This window comes from Dermochelys coriacea, chromosome 24, assembly GCF_009764565.3.
Source record: "Dermochelys coriacea isolate rDerCor1 chromosome 24, rDerCor1.pri.v4, whole genome shotgun sequence".
Lineage (NCBI taxonomy): Eukaryota > Metazoa > Chordata > Testudines > Dermochelyidae > Dermochelys > Dermochelys coriacea.
In genome coordinates, this window is record NC_050091.1 from 3,912,938 (window position 1) to 3,934,503 (window position 21,566).

Below are 21,566 nucleotides of genomic sequence, written 5' to 3' on the forward strand. Positions count from 1 at the left end.
TACCTGCAGCAGAGATCAGTGCTTGCCTTACAGAGTCTAAAGTCTCTAGAGGCAGAAGATTAGCATCCCACTTACAGCTGGGCATCAGAGAGAGAGAATTTAAGTGACTTGTCCAAAGTCACCAAAGCTGGCTGTATCAGAGAATTGAACCCTTAGTCTGCTGAGTGCCAGCTAAGGGCCTGCCCACAAAACCACCCTCCCCCTCTGTCAGAGGAAGCTAAATGCTTGTTCCATTAAAGCCAATGGTAAAATATCCAGTGGTTTTGTTGGGGGAGAGATGGTTTTGCCCCAGAGCTGCCAGTATGGGGTAGAATTAGGGTATTGGTTGTGATGGGCCTGAACCAAAACCCCAGATCCTCATGTCATGGAATTTTGAATCCAAACCAAGTTTTGCAGGTGGCCTGTATCTTTGTAATTGTCAGAGCCCAAAATCCTGGGACACAACCCCCCTGGGATGCTGGGGAGTTTTGGAACCTGGATCTGAACTTTGTGACTGGAGTCCAGCTTCCATATTGATGGGGGGGGGGCAGGGAAGGCGATTTGGTTTGGGTCCAAACACTCCCACAGTTCTTCTGGGGGGGGCCCTGCAATATGTCTCCGTCAGAAGCTCTTTGGGTTCAGATCCTCACTAAGATCAGCTGATGATTTGATTCAATTCAATAGCTGAGCAGAGTCAGAGAGTTCAGAAGGAAACTTGTGTTGCCGGGAGTCACAACCCCTGCATTCTAGTCCCAGCTCTGCCACTGATCTGCTGGGTGACCTTGGGCACGTCACTTCCCAGTCCTCTCCCGGTGACTCAGTTGCCTTATTGATAAAACAATTCTTTAAGCCCTTCGAGCTCTATGGATGAGCAGTGCTATATAAGAGCTAGGTATTGGTATTAACGCATTTAATCCGACCCTCCTGGTCTGTCCTAATTGGTATGTTGCCTAAGGGCCAGATTCTGCTGTAAATTAAATCAGTGTAAATCTGGACTAGCTCTCAACTACAGTGGAGAGACTGGTTTCAGAGGAGCAGCTGTGTTAGTCTGTATCCTCAAAAAGAAAAGGAGGACTTGTGGCACCTTAGAGACTAACAAAGTTATTTGAGCATAAGCTTTCATGGGCTACAGCTCATTGTGGGAGTTACGCAAATGCATTCCCATCCCACCGTTGCCAGAGGAGCTCCCAGTTGCCAGGCTGGCATTGCCCCCGCATTTCCACGGATTTCAATCCAGACTTTCCCTCTCAGTGACCCGGGCATTGTTCCAGGTGGACGGCGTGTGTCGCTGAGACTATCCGAATCTAGGTGGAAATGGCATTGCACCACTGAAAGGAGCGGCGGGCCCAGAGGAGAGGAGATGGCCCAGGCTGGGTGGGATGGGGATGCATGGCCCAGGCCAGAGTCAGGCTTTATTATTAGCATGGGGCTGTGAACATGGAGGAATAGACAGAGTGAGTCCGGATTGCTTCCTAACTGGGCAGGCAGGGAAAGTCCTGCTGTTTAAAGCGACACCCAAATGGAATTTTCTTTTGCAAGGGGTGTGTGGGGGCGGGGGGGGGATCAGGAGCTCCCCCCCAGACAGGTGAGCCTGGAGACATTTCCTCTCCTCCCGGAGGCCGGGGGGGGAGGGACTAGACAGAGAGGCTGAGCAATGCCATGACACATAAAGGGATGGGGGAGAAAGCGCCGGAGAGCAGAGGGAGACAGGAGGCTCCTGTGTGGGGCAGCCCGGGGCAGACAGCGGAAGCCTCATTAGGAGACAGAGAGAGAAGGGGGGGTCCATCAGCCAGGGGTGGGGGGAAGGGGCGCGAGGTCCTTTATAAGGCTAGGGGAGAGCAAAGGGGCCAGGAGGTCAGTAGGGGACTAGCCCGTGCAAAAGCTCTGCCTCCCCCCATCACCCCCCAGCTAGGAGCTGCTCGGTGCATTTCTCTCTCCCCACCCGGCTGCTTTGCCTGCTCCCCATTCGAGATGCCCAATTTCTCCGGCAACTGGAAGATGAAGCACTCGGAGAACTTCGAGGAGCTGCTGAAAGCTTTGGGTGAGTCAGTGGGAGCTCTGCGCCCCCCCCCCCGATCCCTGAGCACCTGCCCCCCCCCCGGATCCCTGAGCACCTGCCCCCCCGGATCCCTGAGCACCTGCCCCCTCCTCGTCCCGGATCGGCCTCCTCCTCCCCCCGGATCCCTGAGCACCTGCCCCCCCCCCGGATCCCTGAGCACTGAGGCCAGCCCGAGCCGGTGGGGTGGGGGGAAAGAAATAGCCGATGACCCAGGGTGAGACGAGCCAGCTGCTCGAAATGAACCCGGCATCACCCCCTGGGGCAGGGAGCGGGCTGGCTCCTTGGAGCGCATCCAGACATCCACTCTCGGAGGGGTGTAGGAAACTGACCCTCCGGGCCGCATTCTGATCTCACTCCCGCTGGCCTAAATCTGGAGTCACTCCACCACTCACGGCTGCTTCGGCTGGCCTCAGTGGAGTTGCTCTGGTTGTTCTCTGGTGCCCCTGATCCGAATTGCTCTGGGTTGACACCAGGAGTCACGCTGCTGAGTGGTATTGCTCTGGATTTATACTGGACCTGGAGTAACTCCACTGAGTACATCAGCTCTGGATTTACACTTAGAGGAACGGAGACCAGAAATCCAGCCCTGAGCTCTTATAAGTATCTGGGAGCTACTGTACTTCTCTTTGATTTCCCCTGGTGTAAATCTTGGAGTCACTTCCGTGGAGTGGCTCTGAATTTACACTGGCATAACGGAGATCAGGATCTGGCCCCACGGTGGAGCTGAAGGGAGCCTGTTGCTGGATTATACTGAACCTCAGGGCTCATGGGTGACTATGAACTACAATGGGCCTGATTCTTCTGGCAAACTGGTGTAAATCAGGAGTAGCCCTTGAAAAATCACTGGGGAGTGAGTGGAGAATTGGCCCCAGTGGCTAATGTAGTGGGGACTAAACTGCCTGATGGGGGCAGAGAATTTTTTCCTCCTCTTCACCTCCTTTTTCCTGGTTCTGTCCTTCAGCCTCCCTTGCCAGTGCCCTTCTCACACCAAGCCCCCTCCCCGTCTGATCTACCAGGCAGCAGCAGGAGACAGTCAGGTTAGGACTGGCCCTGTTGCAGATCGTCCCATTGGGATGCCAGCTGGACCAGCTGGGAATCGAATCGGAATTCTCCCCCAGGGGAGGCAGAGCCCAGCGCTACCCTCTGGCCGTTTGCTGCCATGCATGGGCGCAGGGTGCTCCACCTAGCACCGGGGAGGGTCTGTCCAGCCTCAGCTCTGATCCCCAGCTGGCTTCTTCTCTCCTGTGCACCCCGTCAGCGCTGGGGCAGGAGGAAGGTGGGACTTTCCAGCCAGCCCCACATAGCTGCAGAGGAAGTGAGTAAATGCTGAGCGGGGCGAGCGTGCAAGGGAGCAACGCACTCTCAGATGGGCTCGTGGCAGGCTCTGTGATGAACTCAGCCTGTTACTTTGGGAGTGTTTGGCTTTGTGCCTCGGTTTCCCCCATCGAATGACACTGCTCCCTAGAAGGGGTTGTGAGTCAAAACGAATTGGTGCTTCAATTCTGCAGAGAGGGGTGGGGTAAAAAATACCTTGAGATACTGGAGGGAGGGGGCGACTGGGTGGCCTGGTCTGGATCCAGAGTTCAGGGGTGTGCTGGGATCTGGGGTCCTGGCACGGCTTGTTAGCCCCCTTCTTGTTATATCTGTGAGGTTTCAGTTGGGGTCGCAACTGCTCCTCCCCACTCAGCCCCTCTAAAGTCTAGGGGCTCCAAGGAGGTGGGGAGGGGGGAGTGGGTTGCTTCCATTTCATGCCCCTACCACCATAGACAATACTCTCCCTGCTTATTGGTTGTTATAGACTCAGAGACTTTAAGGCCAGAAGGGACCATTGTGATCATCTAGTCTGATCTCCTGCCCATCGCAGGCCACAGAATCTCACCCACCCTCTCCTGTAACTGGGGGATTGTAGGGTCTGTGTGGGTGATCGGGGAGCACCTGTAACAAACAAGCAGGAGCCAATGTGAAAACCCCTTTAGATAATGATCTATACTCCTCCCCCCATGCTAAAAAAGGCTTCCTTATAAATTAGAGATGTGGTGAGACCAGCCTGAATTATTAACAAGGCTCAGCCCATCTAATCACTGATCTCCCCATGCTTTACAAAGGCACCTTAGTATGGTTATCCCCATTTTACAGATGGGGAGACTGAGGCACAGTTAGGGGGCTTGCCGAAGAGTGACACAGCTCGTCAGCAGCCAAGTTGGGAAGAAAACAGACCTTCTGCCACTTGCTCACTACATTCTCCTTCCCTCACAGAGCCAGGAGTAGAACCCAGGAGTCCTGACGGGCAGTCTCTTGTTCGAACCGCTGCTCCAGGCTACTTTCCCCTCCAGCAGTGCTTAATTTGTGCCAGGGCTGAGCCCCGGCAGCTCTGGGCCTGGTAGTTCAGAGCCCCGGCACCTCTGGGGCTGGCAGTTCAGAGCCCCGGCACCTCTGGACTGGGCAGTTCAGAGCCCCGGAACCTCTGGGCTTGCTGCATCAGTTATGAATATAAAAAAATGGTTTGAGCCCCGGCACCTCTTCCATTACAAATTAAGACCTGCCTTGCACCTCTGAACTTTCCCAAAGCCCCTGTGTGCACTTTGGCTCTGGGGCTGCAGGTGACTGTCACCCCTGGTCGATTGCAGAAAGCTCTGGTCTTTCTCTGACCATCAACCCTGAGCAATGTGCGGGCGGCCCTTGCTGCTCTCTGGGGTGTGTTTATATATGGGCTGTAGCTCTTGGCACCTGCTCTCGGGCCTTCGTTGCTGGATGCAGTTTGGGAAGCCGCATGTGTCCCTGCAGAGCAGGAGGGTGCTCCGGGCTGGGGCCGAGGGGTTCGGAGGGCAGTAGGGGGATCAGGGCTGGGGCAGGGGGTTGGAGCCTGGGAGGGGGTCAGGGGCACAGGCTCCGGGCAGTGCAGGGAGCAACGGCATGTCCCTGCTCCGGCTCCTACATGGAGGCCTGGCCAGGCAACTCTGCATGCTGCCCCGCCTGCAGGCGTTACCCCTCCAGATCCCAATGGCCATGGTTCCCGGCCAATGGGAGCTGTGGGGGCAGCACTTGGGGTGGGGGCAGTGTGTAGAGCCCCTTGGCTGCCCCTAAGTTTAGGAGCTGGAGGGGGGACATGCCGCTGCTTCCAGGAGCCATGCAGAGTCATGGTATGCATGGAGCGGGGCAAGCCCCTGACCCCGCTCCCCAACTGGAATGCTGGAGCAGGGCAAGCCTTGGACCCTGCTCCCCAGTGGGTGCTCGAGGACCCGTTTCAAATATCTGAAGGGCCAGATGCGATGAATGAGGAGGAGTTCTTAAGTGGCTGTGCTAACAGGATCCCCATATATCTTTGCTCTTTGAGAAGCCCCCTCTGCGAGGCAACTACTGGTCACATGAGAGGGTGCCCTGGTGTCTTTGCGTTGTTGGCCATGCTATAGATGCTGCTGCTGCTGGTTGGGTGGGCTGTGGTTGTTGGACCCAGGAGTTCTGGATCTGAAAGGTGTGAGAGTCTAGTGGTGGCACTAAACGTCTGTTAGCTTAATACCTGCATCAGAGCGATAGGAATAAACCTGACTAGGTGATCTAGCCACTGGTGACCAAGGAGCACAGCACATTAGCATAGGTGATACAATGCATCCCACCCTGGTACTTACAGGTGAGTCTGTCTCCACTGCACTCAAAGACTGGGGCTCACCTGGGTCAGCTGATGTGGGCTCATGGCACTTGGCTGAGGGCTATAAAACTGCAATGTAGCCATTCAGGGTCTGGCTGGAGCCTTGCCTCTGAGACCCTGTGAGGGGAACTGAAAGTCTACACTGCAGTTTTGAGCCCCACAGCCCGAGCCCGGTGAGCTCGAGTCAGCTGACCAGAGCTCCGAGACTCGGTCCCCTCCTCAAGAGCTGCACTGAAGTGGGGGCGGCTGGCTCAGAGCCTTTGGGGGGGGGGGCATGTGCAAGTTTGTAGCTTGTGCAAGGTGTGTGTTTATATAGTGGGGATGGGGGGCAGGAAGAGCATTCTTAAAGACACAGGCCCCCCGCCCTCCAAAAAATCTGTGCTGGGAGTGGCTGTGTGGGAGCTGTGATCCAGGCTGCTGCAACTGGGCAGGAGATGCCAAGCTGTGTGTGAAGCCAGCCTGGCTTGGGGGTCCTTCCAGAAGGAAACGATCAGTGAGGAAAGCCTGGGGTGGGGTGGGAGTGTGTGTGTGTGGGGGGGGGAGGATGTTTTAGGGCAGGAACATCTGGGCTTCTGGTGTCACCCTGGGAATTTAAAATTGGGGAAACCCCTTGCTCCAGGGCTAGGGAGGTCTCAAGCGCCTTCCACAGGATCTGGCCCCTTAAAGGTGAAATGGCCCCGGGTGTAAGAAAATGCCTTTCGGGTCAGATTTCCCAGCCCTAAGCAATCAGGAGCTTCCACTGGGGAACAATGGAGAATATTCCCCTTCCCGCATTGGAGAATAATGAACAAATCCCCTCCTCCTCCCTCCCTCCACCACTGGAGAACAATGGAGAGACCCCCTCCCCCCACTGAGGACAAAGGAAAATGCCCTCCCCCTCACTGCCGAGAACAATGGGAGCTGCTGGGTTCTGGGCCTTTGGAGAATCTGTCCTGAAATACAAAAGTCAGTGACCAGCCCAGCTAGATTCCTCCCAAACCCTCACCAGGCAGTGGGGCGAAACAGCCCCCATTGCCAGAGCTCGCTCGCTCTCCCCTCTGCTTGACCCCTTCTTAGTGAAACGAGAAACGAGTGGAGCAGAATATTTTCCAGGTTAGAGGATATGTAACAAATACTTCGGTATAATTATCACTTACTTATGTTTCATTTGGTTCTCTCCCCCTACAATCCCCCTTCCCTGTCTCCGAATCACCGACGCTGAAACTCACAGGCGCTGGAGAAACCTTAGCAGAAATATAAATCTGCCAGCTGATTGAGTAAATCTTGGGCTTTCCCACAAAACCAACAGGAGTCCCGACTTTTATCAGGCATGGGATTTCACTGGCATCTTAGCAGCATTAAACGAAGCTGATCGCTCCTGGCACCTACTGTTTTGTGGGGGGACTGGCTGGCTATAAAGGGGAAGGGACACTCAAGATTGTTTGTTCGATCTCAGTGCCCAGTTGCGGGGAGGAGGGCTGCTAAAACACTCAGGCCAACCCCGCAAGTTTGAAAATCTTGAGTTAGGACTCCAAAACTAGTGAGATTGACAGAAACATTCATGAGATTTTTAAAAATGATAATCTTTGCTTTCTGGTGTCTGAGTTGTTAGGGTAATGTCCACTTTCCTTTTTCAAGCTTCTTCCTGCACGCATGAAGGCTAGGACCTTTTTTTAAAACGAAAGCTGAGGTCTACACATGACTCCAAGAGCTGGGGCTTTAAGCAGAACACCTAAGGTTGTGCTGCTCGTGATAAAAATCACAAGGGTTGGCCATGCTGTTAAAGACACCTGATCTCCACACACGTAGAGTGAGCAGTTCTTTCTGCAAATCATTGAACTGGGATGTCACATCTGGGTTTGAATTCCAGACGTGTAGGCAGCTCACCCTCACCATCTTGTAACTTGTTCAATCCAGCTGCAGAGCAGAATAGAAAGCCTCTAATTATTGGTTGAGACCAGTCTCTGGCTGAGCTGAGCTTTCTCAGAGAGGCACATAGGAATAACCAGATTGAGCCAAGCCAGTGCATCCATCCAGCCCAGTATCCTGCCTACAGTGGCCAGCTGCAAAGAAAACTCTACTGGACATTCCTGGGATAACCTACTCACAGAGAAACTTCCCTCCCCGATTCCTGAGGATTTATATCCAAAGCTTCCTCTTTTAAACCCTTCCCATTATAACTCTGGATGTTCTCATTATCCATATACGTGCCCCGTCCTCTCAGCTCAGCTCTTGGCCTCGGCCATACGTTGTGGCAATGAGTTCCACAGTCGCCAGCATGGGTCATGTGGCATTGCCGAGATGCACAAGAATTGTCTGGTTTCTGCCCCTTGGAAATGGTGAGAGTGGGGGCACAAACCAAACATCTCGGGAGCTACAGCTCAGAAGCCAGCACTGAATTTCCTTGCTCCAGGGAGAGAGGTTGGCATCCTTAACCCGAGCCCCTAACCCAGAGCCCTAGCACAATACATGGAATGCAACGGGAACAATGACCTATGCACGAGGTTTGGGCAGCTTCCAGGGCGTTGCATTGCTCGGAGACAGGCCCGTATTGTGAGGAGATGGGAATGCCGAACAGTGGGGGGGGGGGAGTCTATTCTGCCGGCTGCGCTCACGCCTTGGCTCCTGGGGCATCAGACTAGGAGAAGAAACATCCAAGAATTTGAACTGTGGCCTTCTGAACCCAAAGGTTAGCCCTGCTTCTGCGCTGTGATCTCTCTGACTAGCTGGGGAACAATGCAGCTGTTCCCGTGAGCCGGGCCTCCTGTTCTGTACAACCTGGATCTTTGCTAGCCCACGATCGGGATTCCGGGCAGCTGCAGCATGACCATGTCGTTGCCGGTTGGAGTAAACCAGACAATGACAGGGCCAGCGGCAGGGCTGGGATTTGCCGCTCCGTTGTGTCCCGGGCCGCTCATCGAGGCGCTGTGCAGACTTTGGCTCAGTCTGTAGCTAAATGCAGACGGAGCGATAACCAAGTACCTTTTTAAGGCCATTCAGGGCGGATGGAGTCCGGCAGCAGCAGGGAGAATGACGTCCCGTTGCGTCCGTGACTCATGGCAAGTGAGTGCCAACGAGAAAGTGGCAGGAGGCAGATTTTTAGGAGCTGCGCTGTTGCCCCTGCATGGTGGCTTTGGCTTCCTTCTCCAAGGCCCAGGCAGGTGGTGCATCTGTCGGCTGGGGGCAAAGCTGCCCACTCCACCCTCCAGTTTGCAAGAATGACCCACGCTCTATGGGCTAGATTTTACATGGGGAGTCCCCCGATGTCTCTGGGCCACGGAATCACAGGCAGGCTGGATGCTGACCTGCTGGGTGCCTGGGGGAAAGCCACTGAATTCCTCACTTCCCCCTTCTGTAATGTGGGGCTAATCAACCTCGCTCCGCCCAGGGCTGTCTTGTCAGACTGTGAGCTCTCTGGGGCAGGGATCATCTCTCGCTCTGTTGGTGCAGCCGTGGCACAATGGAGCCCTGATTGTGGGCAGATATGTCACTGTGATAAACTTTCGGGGAAACTCGTCACCTCCCCCTCTGCTTCCCGTGTCACTGACTGTCTCTTCCCCTGCAAGATCAGAGGGACATTAGGCCCATCTCTCCTCCCCTAGTCGGGGACGGTCAGCAGGCAGCTCAGGCTAACCAGTCAATATATAGCGGCTCATGTCTTTGCACTGATAAAGGCTGGTCTTGTGGTGCTAGGCCCTGGCCCGGTGCTCAGGAGACCCGGGTTCTAGTCTCTGCTCTGCCCTGGATTCCCTGTGTGACCCTCATCAAGTCACTGTATTCTGATGTGCCTCAGTTTCCCTCTTCTGTAAAATGAGAACAAGCCTTCGCTTACTCTGGTTTCGCTTCAGAGCAGTGTGAAGAGAGCTGGGCTGGGGTTCAGGAGAGTGGGATTGTGTGACCAGCCTGTTGGATGATGCTGTGTGGGCCACTTTGGCCCTGCATGCCTCAGTTTCCCCAGCTGTAAAATGGAGAGAATGACACTGACTTCCTTTGCAAAGCGTTTTGAGGTCTATGGCTGGAGAGCTTTATAGAAGAGCTAGGGGGAGTTGTATGTGTTGTTGTTTTGTCTTCTCTATTTAGATGGCAAACTCTTTGGTGTGGGGCTGTCTCTTGCTGGGTGTCTGTGCAGTGCCCGGCAGAGTGGGGCTCGGATCTTGACTGAGACCTCTCAGGCACTACTGTACTAGCAATAATAAAGAGTTTACCCATCCCTAGCATGGAGCATCTTGCTGGCTAGATTGCCGGGATCTGTGTCTCCGGGACACTCCCCTCTCTTATTTTTCCTTATTCAGCAAATTTATCCTGTGAAAAGGCCAAGCCCTGAGAGCGAATAATGGAGAGGAATTTAAACTCCAGCTGGCACCCAAACAGAGCATCCATGGTGCTGCTTTGCAGCTGGGGTTATTATAATTATTATTATATCTCTTGTGACGGGGCAAGGCCAGATGGCTATGGAAGAGTAGTGGGAGAGAGCTATATTAGCTCCAGGCTAAACAAATCCCTGGTACCGGGATAACTGAAATGGCAGCTGCTCCAGGTCAATTAAGACACCTGGGACCAATTAAGAACTTTCCAGAAGGCAGGGAGAAGGGCTAGGTTGATTGGGACACCTGAAGCCAAGCAGGGGCTGGCTGAAACTAGTTAAAAGCCTCCCAGCCAGTCAGATGGGGGTGCATGTCAGGAGCTGTGGGAGGAAGTTGTGCTGTTGGAGAGGCTGAGCAGTACACACCATATCAGGCCCAAAAAAGGAGGCCCTGAGCTCAGGGTGAAGTGGAGCTTGAGAAAGTGAGGGCTGCTGTGGGGGAAGTAGCCCAGGGAATTGTACATGCCATGTTTCTAAAAGGTCAGCTACCATAGCTGATACTATTTGGGTCCCTGGGCTGGAGCCCGGAGTAGAGGGTGGGCCTGTGCTCCCCCCCCACCTTTGCCCCCTGATTAATCACTGAGACTGGGAGAAACAGAGACTGTGCAAGGAAGGATAACTTCTCCTCACCTCCCTCGCTGGTTTATGATGAAAATGGCTCAGTAGGCTGTGACCCTTGTCTCTAGAGAAAGAAGGGTTACGTGGAGGGTCACAGTGAGCCTCTGAGGCTAGTGAAATCCGCCAGAAAATGCGGGACCCACGGAGGCAAGGACAGAGCTTTGTCACACTCTGCAGCACGAGGCTCCGTCATGGAAAGTCAGGGCTCTGATCCTGCCCTAATAAGCCTCACAACTGGGGACTTGGGAACCCACCTGTCTGGGCATTGCAGAGGTGGGTGTACGGGAGTAGTCTCATTTTGCAGAGAGGGGAACTAAGTACATAGATTTGGCCTATTCTTTCTGAGAGGTGGTGTGAAGAATGGGTTCTGTTCCAAACTACCCATTTTCCTGTGAATCTGACTGTTCTGGAGATGATCTGACACCCTCCTTTGCTTGTCTAATGTCTTTGTCACGCAAGATAAATTCTCTTTCCATCCATAACAAGCTTTTATCCATGGATATGACATCGTTTTCTGAGCATTAAACTTCCCAGATGCCGTTACCGCCGCTGTACTGCTGGCAGAAGGGAAATTGAGGCAGAGAGAGGGAAAAGTGACTTGCCCCAGGCCATGCAATGAGTCAGTGGCAGAGATGGGTTAGAACTCAGAGCTCTGGCCCCAGCTGCTGGTTTCTCTCCTCATTAGATGCCAACTGTTCTCTGCTCCCCACACCCCCATAGCCACAGCTAGTAATGCAGGGGGCAAAATAACACAGAGGATATTCACGACACCTGGGATGTTCTAGGGAGTGCCTTAACTCCTGGCATTGAGACGCGAACCTGAGCATCTCTGATCCCATCTGTGCTGCATGGGCATCCCCACAGTGCAGCCCAATGCCCTGCCTCAGCATGCACTGGGCTCAGGGCAAGATCCGGGACTGATTCTCTAGGGGACAGCCTCTGTCTTGGTTACCCCGAAGTCCTGGTCAGGCTAGAGTGGGCTGTTCCCCAGAGGTTACAGCAGTGTCTGTGGGGCCAGTCTCCTTGATCTTCAGACGCAGTGAGCCTGGTTCTCAATCAGAATCACACCCCTCTGGCGGCGTACAGGGGCTGCAAATTAGGGGGTCTGCCCAGCTTGTGTGGAGCTTGTGCAAAGGTCTTGCACCCTCCCTGCACCCAGCCCCTGGCACAGGGGACAGATCAACAGTGTGGCCGGAGCAGCTCTGAGGCAGAGGTATCTGAAAGCAACGTCCCTTAGTCATCCAGCCCTCCGCCAGCTCACGCTTTGCATGAACCGAGGCAAAACCAACCCTCTGCAACAACTGCTTCCAGAGCTCTCGACCCGACACCGGGGTCTCTGAGCGCGGAATAGCATTGCTAAGCCCGACACCGGGGTGCATATGGAAAATATTCAGAGCTGGTGAGGGCAGTCTGCTCTGGAGGGTGTCTCAGAGTCCATGAGCGGCTCTGTTCAATGTCTCGATGTCAGATGACCTGGGACTGTTTTTAGTCACCTCCCTAACTGGGGGTGGAGGTGGGGGGTGGTATCTTTGCAGCCCCCTGGGTTCAGGGGCTAGTTCTCATCCTTTGGCATAGTTTCTATGCTCAGGAGAGGCCCCCGGGCTGGAAGAGCAGGGAGGGATGCAGGCCAGGATTGAGGGGCATCGGCAGAGCTGTAGGTAGGGAGCCCAAGATTGGAAGAGCAGGGTGGGTGTTGAGAGTCACAATGGAGGGACAAATAGATGCAGACTACAGTGGTGGAAGGGGTTTTCCTGCCTCCCTGAACGATGGTAGCTAGGTTGACGGAAGCATTCTTCTATTGAGTTCGCTGTGTCTACACTAGGGGTTAGGTAGGTCAACCTAAGTTTTGAGTATAGATCAGGCCTGAGTCTCATGTTATCTCAGGACTCCAGGGGCTGGCAATTTAAGAAGAGCTACAGCTATCTGGAGACTTGGCAATGCTATAACACAGCTCACAGAATCTCAGCCAGTGCCTGCTCGATAGCCTTGTCTGCTGGGGGAAATTCAAATGGATTAACCAAAAGTGCACATTTAAACCAGATTAAACCCCACTGTAGACTCTCTCATTCAGAATAAAAACAGCCTTAATTTAGGTTAGTTTAATTCACTTCCAAAGCGCAGAATTATCCTGGAATTAAATCATATTTATTCTGGACTAGGATGTCTATTCCGGTCAATTTCCCTGTGTAGACAAGGCCTGGGCATGCAAAGAGGCTGTTGCGTTGGGGAAGGAGCCCAGGGGAACGGCAGAGCAATGTGGTGTGGAGGACAGAGCGGAGGATAAAGGAGGGGTGTGCAGGGAGCAGGGATGTCACATAGCTTTCCGAGAAGACAAACTGGCCCTTTGGTTCCTGGGACATCAAAGCTTCCGCCTCACTCCCTGCTTGCCGGGGGCGGGGGGCGGGGGGCGGGGGGGTGTCTCACGATGGAGTTCAGCGAGGCTGTTTGGTAAGCAGGGGGCTCATTATGACTGGGTAATGAGGAGGCACTAGACTCTGAGTCTCATTTACATTGTGGCCCCTTTGCTGTACTCTGTCAACTTCACTTATACCCATTTTAAGGCCCCTTTAGCTGGTTTAAGAGGACTTGGTGTAACCAAGAATCGGGCCCTTATTTTTGTAGGGTGCCCAGGGTTAGCAACCTGTTTTATCCAAAGTGCTGAGCACCTGCAACTTGATGCACCTCACAAAATCAGGCCCCCATGCATCTCAGGCTCAACACTCAATGTAAGAGGGTGCTTCTGAAAATCTGGGCCTTGACCGCTCTCTGCCTCAGTTTCCCCCATCTGTAAAATGGGGATGGCACTATTTCCCTACCTCTCAGGGCTTAAAGGGTTAATGTAATCATGTCTGGAAAGTGCTTTGAAGATGGAAATGTGCTCGGGTTTCTGTTCTGGACATTAGTGTGAGTTCTCGGGCGTGGCTTCAATGTACATGAGCACAGAGGCGTTAGGGGGCTCTGTGCAGCAGGGAGTGGGCTGGGTGACTCAGTAGGGGGCACACTTCCCTATGTGTCAGGGCTGAGCCCAACTCCCCAGCTTGATTCTAGGGGGCGCTGTGCTCCTGCAGGTGCCATGGTGCAGATGAGATGTAAAACAAAACCCTTCCTGCTTCTGGCTACTCAGTATCCTATAGCCCTTTTCACAAGCCTTGTTGTCAAATTCCAGTCATGGTGGCTGTACTGGCTTCCCTAAAATTCCCCCTGGAGTTTTGTTGAGGTGGAATATTTTCCCTCACTTCCACTGAATTGCTGTGAAGCGTAACGTTGCTGTAAGCTGCTAAAGCGTTGACATGGCCCACCCCAGAAGTGGCTGCATTTCCGTGCAGGTTGAGTGAGCCCTGTGCAGCATTGCTGCATGCTGTTAAACAGCTGCCATGTTCCACCCCAGACATGGCCCCAGTGCACTGGCAAGTGAAGCAGTCCAAGTATATCCATTACCCTGAGATCATGCAGGATAAAAGATGATCTGTTACATGCCAGAATTGTTATTTTTATGACCTAACATCATGAAGCAATTTTTACAAGAAGACTAACCTTACCACACCCTTAATGAAATCACAGCAATCTCTGTTTGCATCAAATAACCAATGAGCCCCAAAATAAAATAAAGTAAAAACTGGCAGCCTCTAGAACTTGGAACAACTTCAGGTTTCAAAAAAGCCTTTTCAGAAACAATAAAACATTCCCAGAGGGCGAGATCATTACTTCCCTTCTTCCCCTCGGAGAGTCACTTAACCTCTCTGGGCTGGGTTCATGCCGATGTAGAATCCCAGCTGTTCGAGGGGATGGCTCAGATGGCTTGGCTTGACCCAGATGTAACAGCCACACTCCCTAGCTCTTGTCATCCAGTAGATTCAAAGCCTTTCACGAAGGATGTCAGTTTCATTACCCCCCACTTTTATACTTGGTGAAACTGAGGCACAGAGAAGGGTAGGGACACACTCAGTGTTGGAGCTAGGAACAGAATCCAAGCCTGCTGTTTCTCAGGCCAGTGTGCTACCCATTAGGCGGCACTGCCTCTCCTGTGCAAATTAGCAGCGACTCCATTGAAGTGGATGGTGTTTACAGGGATGCAGTGTAGGCATAGCCTTAGGTTCTGTTTTTTGAATGGCTAATAGAGGTTTGAATCAAGGGCTAGTGGATTGTGAGGCAAATAAAGAGAAACCCAGCGTGGTGGATCCGTTACTAACCCCTCGATTTGCAGCACCATCCCAGGCTACTGGACGTGTTCTCCGGCGTTCTGCAAGCTGCAGGAAGGAGCTGTATGGGTTCCCACCGCCACTGCCCTGTGGGCTAACAAAGCCCTCATTCTGTCATGGTGCAGGATGAGCTGTCCCCAGAGGAAGGTGACATCTCTTTGTCTAGGACTAGATCCCCCTTGTTGTCTTTGGCAAACCAGACGTCTTCTCACGTTTCCCCCTCCGTCTCTTGTGAAGATTAAGTAACGTGGCAACAAGAATTCTGTCTCCCACCCCATTTCCCACCCCCCCTCAGGTTTCTACTGTAACATAGCTGCTGTTGTGTATGTTGCCACTGCCCCCTACTGGAGAGAATTGGGACCGATCAACATTGTCTCATAAACCCTCTACTGCTACTGGGGATTCTCCTTTAGTGCAGGTGGCTCAGGAGCACTTGAGTTCTGTCCCCACTTACTATTTGTAGTACAATTGCTCCTAGAAGCTCCAAGTGAGACTAAAGCCCCCATCATGCCAGGCGCTGCACAGACAAAGACAGCTTCTGCCCCAAGGACTTCAGTCTTAACAGACAAGGAAGAATTATGAGCCTTATTTTTACAGAGGGGGGAAACTGAGGCACAGAGCGAGTTGCCCAGAGTTAGTTGGTGGCAGCACTGAGAATTGAACGCTCATGTCCTGAGTCCCAGTCCAGTGTTTCGATCCCCTAGCCCAACTTATCTCTGCTATGCATGGCAGCCTGAAAGGCGTGAAGGGGGGAGCCTCCCCCCTCCGGTGGGCAGCCTGTCCCTCTTTCCTGCTGAAGGCCTGCACTAGGGGGCCTGACGCCGTCTCCTTTGCAGGTGTCAATGTGATGCTGAGGAAGATCGCGGTGGCTGCGGCCTCCAAGCCGGCCGTGGAGATCAAGCAAGACGGCGAGACCTTCTATATCAAGACCTCCACCACGGTGCGCACCACTGAGATCAACTTCAAGATCGGGGAAGAGTTCGAGGAGCAGACTGTGGACGGGCGCCCCTGCAAGGTAGGGCGAGCTGCTCCGGGCAGCTGGGGCCGCATGGCCCCTGCATTTTGGAGCTAAGTCCCCTTTATTTTATTTGCGGGGAGGGGGAAGCAGAGAGAGACCCCTCGACAGCTCAGGCCTTGGCTGAGGGTCTGATCCTACCCCCATGGAAGTCCCTGGCAAGACCCCCATGAGTCCAGTGGTGGCAGGAGGATGCCCAGCTGGCCACCGCTTTGCTTCTGCTAATGGGGAGGGGATAAAGAGTCCCTTGGGTGTCCTCTCGGTGGCGTAGGAATACGTGGTAAGTGACGAGTCACAAGATGGCGTCCCAGAAGTCAAGGAAGCTCAGGCCTGAGCCTGTAGCATGAGGGTCAAGTTCTTCGCCGTGGCCCAGCCTTTGTTGCTTCTGTTAATGGGGTGGAGGAAAATAGTCCCTCTGGGATACCCCGTGGGGAGTGCTGAGTCACCTGAGGGCATCCCACATCCTCAGAAGAGGGCTGAGCCTGTCCCATAAGGGCCATGTCCTCTACAAGCCCTCAGCCCTTGCCTCCGCTAACGAGGAGGGGTCAAATAGTCCCTCGGGAGCCGTGGTGGTGGCGTAGGGATCCCCGGTTAGGAGTGACACGTCACAAGATGGTGTCCCGGTGGAGGATAAAAGCGCCGCCCGGGGAGCGTGATGGGTCACGAGTTGGCGCCGTAGAAGCCCCAGCGCAAGGATGGCAGAGGCCTCCTCGTGCCACGTCCCGTGATGCTCCTGACTCCCATCTCCAGGCAGTGGAGACCGCTAATAAATATCCAAGCAAACTTCCCTCCTTAATCAATACGGGAGGGACGCTTCTGAGCCTGGCCAATTCCTGTTGCTATTTACCTCCTCCCACTTGTCGTACGCAAAGACCCTTCTGTGCGCTCCCTGCCAGGACAAATACGACAGGGGTTTCCCCACTGTGTCCCGGCTTGGCTTCTTTCTTGGGGACTCTGAGCCTTGCCGGGTGGCTGCACCGTCTTTGGCCATGAGCTCTGGGGAGATTTTCGTCACATCACCCCCCATGTGGTCTTGGGGGAGCTCTACCTGCTCTGGTTTATGCCTCTGATCAAAGTGTTTTAAAGGGGCAGCTTATTCAGTGTGACACATACATAACCCTGATCTCCAACTCATGCTGTGTGACACCCCTCGGGTCCCAGTCTCCAACTCGGTGTGACACACACGGAACACGTGTCAGACACATACACACACATCTGGACTCTGACTTACTATGTGTGCCACACACACATAGACACAGTCTGGATTGCAGTCCTTGGTGTGACACCACACACATGGACTAAGCGTCAGACAGACACACACACACGTCTGGACTCCGATTCACTGTGTGTGACACACTCACACTGGATTGCAGTTGCTCACTGTGACACACACACGCACTCCTGCCTCTGCAGCTAGCAGCCCGTTCCCTCCCCCTGAAGAGGCGAGGGCTCCTTTCTTCCTTGCCATCCCATCCCATCCCCCAGCGCCCCTCCGAGTGACGGATGAGCCCACGCAACTATCAGATCGCACTAGAGTGTGGAACAAATTGCCAGCTTCTCTCTTGTCACGGGCTGGGCCTGCCTAGTGCATGATGGATGAGCCTGGTCTGCCGCTGGGCTAGTAGGGGCATGGCGGGGGCTTTGGGATTTAAAATGCGGTTGCATTGATCTTCTCCATTCTTTCTTCCTTCCAGAGCCTGGCCAAATGGGAAAGTGAGAACAAAATGGTCTGCGAACAAAGGCTGCTGAAGGGGGAAGGGCCCAAGACTGCCTGGTCCCGGGAAATGACTAACGATGGAGAACTCATTCTGGTAGGCTGGCCTCTGCGTGCAAAGGGTTAAATGCTCCCCATCACCCCCCATTGCTGTGAACCCCCTTTGCTTTCTGGCGCAGGGTGGTTAAGCTCCAGCTGCGAATGCAAGGGTTGCCCATGGAGTGAATGCCCCTGTCTACACTACAGCCGCAACAGTGTTTTGTAACCAGCTTGTGACGCTCTCGTCTGAGCGGTGGCCATCTGGGTCACCTGTGTTTGTGGGTCGGTGGCCTGGCTGGTGCATTCTGGGACAGCCTGGGCAGCGATCCCATAGTGCCCCAGGAGAGAGTGCCCAGGCACCTGCATCGCCTGAAGCAATGCATTCTGGGAAGAAGGAGGCCCAACCCAACTGATTGTACTGGGAGAGGATCCTGCCTACACTGCAAACAACCAGTGTGCTGAATTGGCCAAGGCTTTCCAACATCTCCCCGTCCAGAGACTCCATCCCAGGGGTCACGTCGAGCCCAGTGCATGCTGGGACAGGACTTTGGAAGAGGGGCAGGGTCTGACTCCAGTACCTTGCACCTTGTGCAGTCGTTTACACCCGCACCCCCCCAGTTGGCACTGGTGTAAATGGCTGCCCGAGGTACAGAAGTGACAGGACATGGGGCCCTGGGTGATGGTGGTGGGTGTTAGTCCATGTTGTGCTGTGCACCTGGGTGGGCTTACATTGCAATGTAAGCGTACTCTCAGTGACCCAGCTCTGAGCAGTCGTCTCTGGTGTCTGCTCCCTTCATTCATTTCCCCTCTTGCTGTTCCAGACCATGACAGCCGACGACGTGGTCTGTACGAGGATCTACGTCAGGGAGTGATACGTCCCGCTGGGCAGCGGAGAGTACTCCTGGCACCGCCCCCTTCCCACTCGTCAATTGCAGCCTCTCCGCCAACCTTCAGTAACCGCTCCGTCGGACTCCAGAGTATCCCATTTACATGATGCAGGCTAGCGGCGCTGCTCCACTTCATATTCCACTATCAGCCGGTCTCTTTCCCTTCCCCCCCTGCCCCCACAGCCTCTCTTTGTCCATGCACAGATGGTTTAAGGCAGCACAGAGCAATGTGAACTCCTCCCAGCCCCTCGTCCAAGTGGGTGACACAGAGGGTCCCCATGTATTCGTCCCCACCTCAGCTAGAGATGGCGTTAACAAAGCTGCCACTCCCAGCGACAGGGGGTTTGCCTGGTTTGCGCCGTGATGGGGAAGGGGCTCTCTCTCAGCCAGCTCACGGTGGGCCCTGGAGAATACTCACCTTGGTCTGTGCTCTGCTCGGAGATGGCTCTGAGCCAAAGCCCGCTTTCCATCAGCTTCGGTGGACTTTGGATCAGGCCCATGTGCTGAGCAAACCTGGCAGCCCAGGACTTGCTGGGCTGAGGGTTCTGTTTTGTCACTTCTGGACGATTTTGGGGCCCCTGGAGTATGAGCCAGGTTGAGACAAAGAAGGCCACTCCTCACTGATTTAACCAACAGCTGCCGAAATGCTTGGCAGTTCCGAGACACATCTGCATTTCCAGGCGCTGTATCCCCAAGGCCTGATTCTGGGTTATTCCATTCCTGCACATGGAGCCAGGATGTGGGGGAATGGGTTAAGGTGGCTTTGCCCTCCTCGTATTCTGGTGCTGTGCCCAGCCCATGGTGTAAGTTAGAGCAGCCTCAGGGCTGCTCTTCATTGTGCTCTGCCCTCATAGCCTCCCAGATGTAGGGAGTACCTGTAGTGCACTGCACGCTGGCAACACCCCAATTTCCTCTTCTCTGGGAGCAGGACTGGTGGAGAGTCCTTACCCCAGCTCCACACCAGCCAGGGAGGGCCTTTGACAGTTGCACTGGTTTAACTAGAGGCATGAATTTAAACCGGTACAAACCCATTAGTGGATGCTTTTAAACCGGAATAAGAGCATCCACAGGCAGGGGTTTGCCCTGGTTAAAGTGAACTGGTTTTAAAACCGATTTCAGTTCAACTGGTGCAACTTTCCCGTGTAGACAAGATCTTCGTTCCTGTGGGACAAACAGCTTAGCAGCTGTGCGCTGAGGAGATCAGATTCCCTTCTAGAGTGGGACTGAAGCTACTTATAGGGCAGAACCCAAAGGCACCTGGATTGTAGAGTGACGTGCTCTGAATGTAATTGAACTGTGGGCAAATGGAGCACTGATTCTCATCCCCCTGCATTATTTGCCCTCTCTCTGGATGGAATTTACCTCTCTGAACCCACCCTGACACAGCACAATGCTTTGTCCTCCCCTAATAGGAACAGCCCACCCCAAAGGCTCAGGTATCCCAATCCTGGGTGCATTTCCCACACGTGACCCATTTAGGGTGATCAATACCAGGAGCTGCATGGGATGGGGTTTCCCCCCATGTGAAAAATATCAACAGACACAACATTTCAGGTTTTCATTTAAAAAAAAAATTTTCAATAAAACCTCAGATGTTTGAACAACTTTTTCCCCAAACTTTTCCATTGCATTGAAAAGCCCTTATCCACGGCGGATGGGGAATGTCCCGCTGGGCACATTTCAGGGCTCTCTTGTGGTTTTATATGCGCCACCAAAACACCATTCAAAATGGAGCGTCAGTGAGTGAATTGGTGCATTGCCTTTGAGCCGGCCTTGTCTTCAGAGGAACATTACATCGGGGGGGGGGGGGAGTGATTTTAGCTTGGCCTCTGCAACGCCTGGTTGAAATTTTGGGAACAAGAACGGATGTGTCTTTTTGTTGTGGTCAAGAAATGGCCTTTTTTAATGGCCAATTGGAGTGACAAATCGTTCATTTAAATTTTTTCCCCCCGTGTTACAGTGGAATCCCTAATTGAGACTGAGGAGTCCATAAAATTGAAAAGTTCGTAAAATCAAGCCTCTCCAAATGACAGTAGGTACGCTATGTAAATGACAGTATGGTACAATGCACCCAGAGCTTAAGGGGGCCTGAAAAAAGTGTGGATGAGTAGGAGGGTCTATCACAACCTGAGAGCAGCAGCTTTGGTAAGACAGTGCTTAAAGTGCGCCCCCTCCATGACCTTGCTCAATTAAAAAAATATTTGGGGCCGGGTTCACGCCTCCTGGCAATCTTCTCCTCTTTAAGCACTGCTTTCTTCTTGTCCTGCAGACCATCTGCAAAGTGATTCCCGGTGCACTGAAGTATCGGAATGGGACGGGACTTGTTCTTCATTGACTTGGTTCATATAACTGGTTCTTTGGAGGGCTGGGCTTCGTAAAATTAACATTATGCCTGTGACTTACTGCATAAGCTTGTGCACCGGGGTAATTCACCCCCTCTGAGATACCCTCCCCCTCCCGCATCGCATCCCTCTGGACAGCAAGAGTTTCAAGTTTCAAGGTGAAAAGTGGAAAGTGCTTTTTTTTTAAAAAAACAAACAAACCCCAACAACCTGGCATTGATTTTATTTTATACAGAATATTTTTTCATATTCCCGTAGGAAGCAGCTGTAACCTAGTTGAGATGCATTCCTCTTCCCGTGTAGGGCCTTGTGCTTTCTCTCTCCTCTCTCAGTAGTTGCAACTTTTTCTGAGTATTTATTTGTTAATATTTTATTAAAAAGGAAACCGTAAACAAGCCCGTCTCCTGTGGGTCTGCGCAGCGTTGGATCTTGCCTGGAACACAATGTCCTTCCGACCCAACTCTCTCTAATAAACGGTTGATGAACATATGCCTTGTCCTGGTCATTCCTGGAAATCACTGGGGGGTGAAATTCACCCACTCCGCTTGCCCTCTTTCCGAGAGCCTTGATTCCTCTTTACACAATTCTGGCAGCGTCACGTATAGTGATAACTTATGGCTAGTGGGGTGGTGTAAAAGCTGCCAAGGTGACCAAAGCCTGGAGTCTTGTGGAAGTAGATAGGTCAGGATGGGCTGGCCACTCCCAAGGGCTCAAAGGTCTGATCTC

General features: G+C 53.3%; 1 protein-coding gene across 1 annotated transcript; it reads left to right on the plus strand.

The window, feature by feature from the left end:
• The first annotated feature begins 1,665 nt into the window (after positions 1-1,665).
• CRABP2 (cellular retinoic acid binding protein 2) lies at positions 1,666-21,329 on the plus strand. Its single transcript, XM_038382888.2, has 4 exons — positions 1,666-2,020; positions 15,680-15,858; positions 17,553-17,669; positions 18,433-21,329. The coding sequence occupies exons 1-4, from the start codon at positions 1,951-1,953 to the stop codon at positions 18,481-18,483; spliced, it is 417 nt and encodes a 138-aa protein (XP_038238816.1). The 5' UTR covers positions 1,666-1,950; the 3' UTR covers positions 18,484-21,329.
• Positions 21,330-21,566: the final 237 nt, after the last annotated feature.

Excerpts from the sequence above, each read along its gene's own strand:
- CRABP2 (XM_038382888.2), top strand. The coding sequence starts at position 1,951 with ATGCCCAATTTCTCCGGCAACTGGAAGATGAAGCACTCGGAGAACTTC. Across the intron at positions 2,021-15,679 it reads GGAGCTGCTGAAAGCTTTGG|GTGTCAATGTGATGCTGAGG; the intron begins GTGAGTCAGTGG and ends TCTCCTTTGCAG. Across the intron at positions 17,670-18,432 it reads ACGATGGAGAACTCATTCTG|ACCATGACAGCCGACGACGT; the intron begins GTAGGCTGGCCT and ends TTGCTGTTCCAG.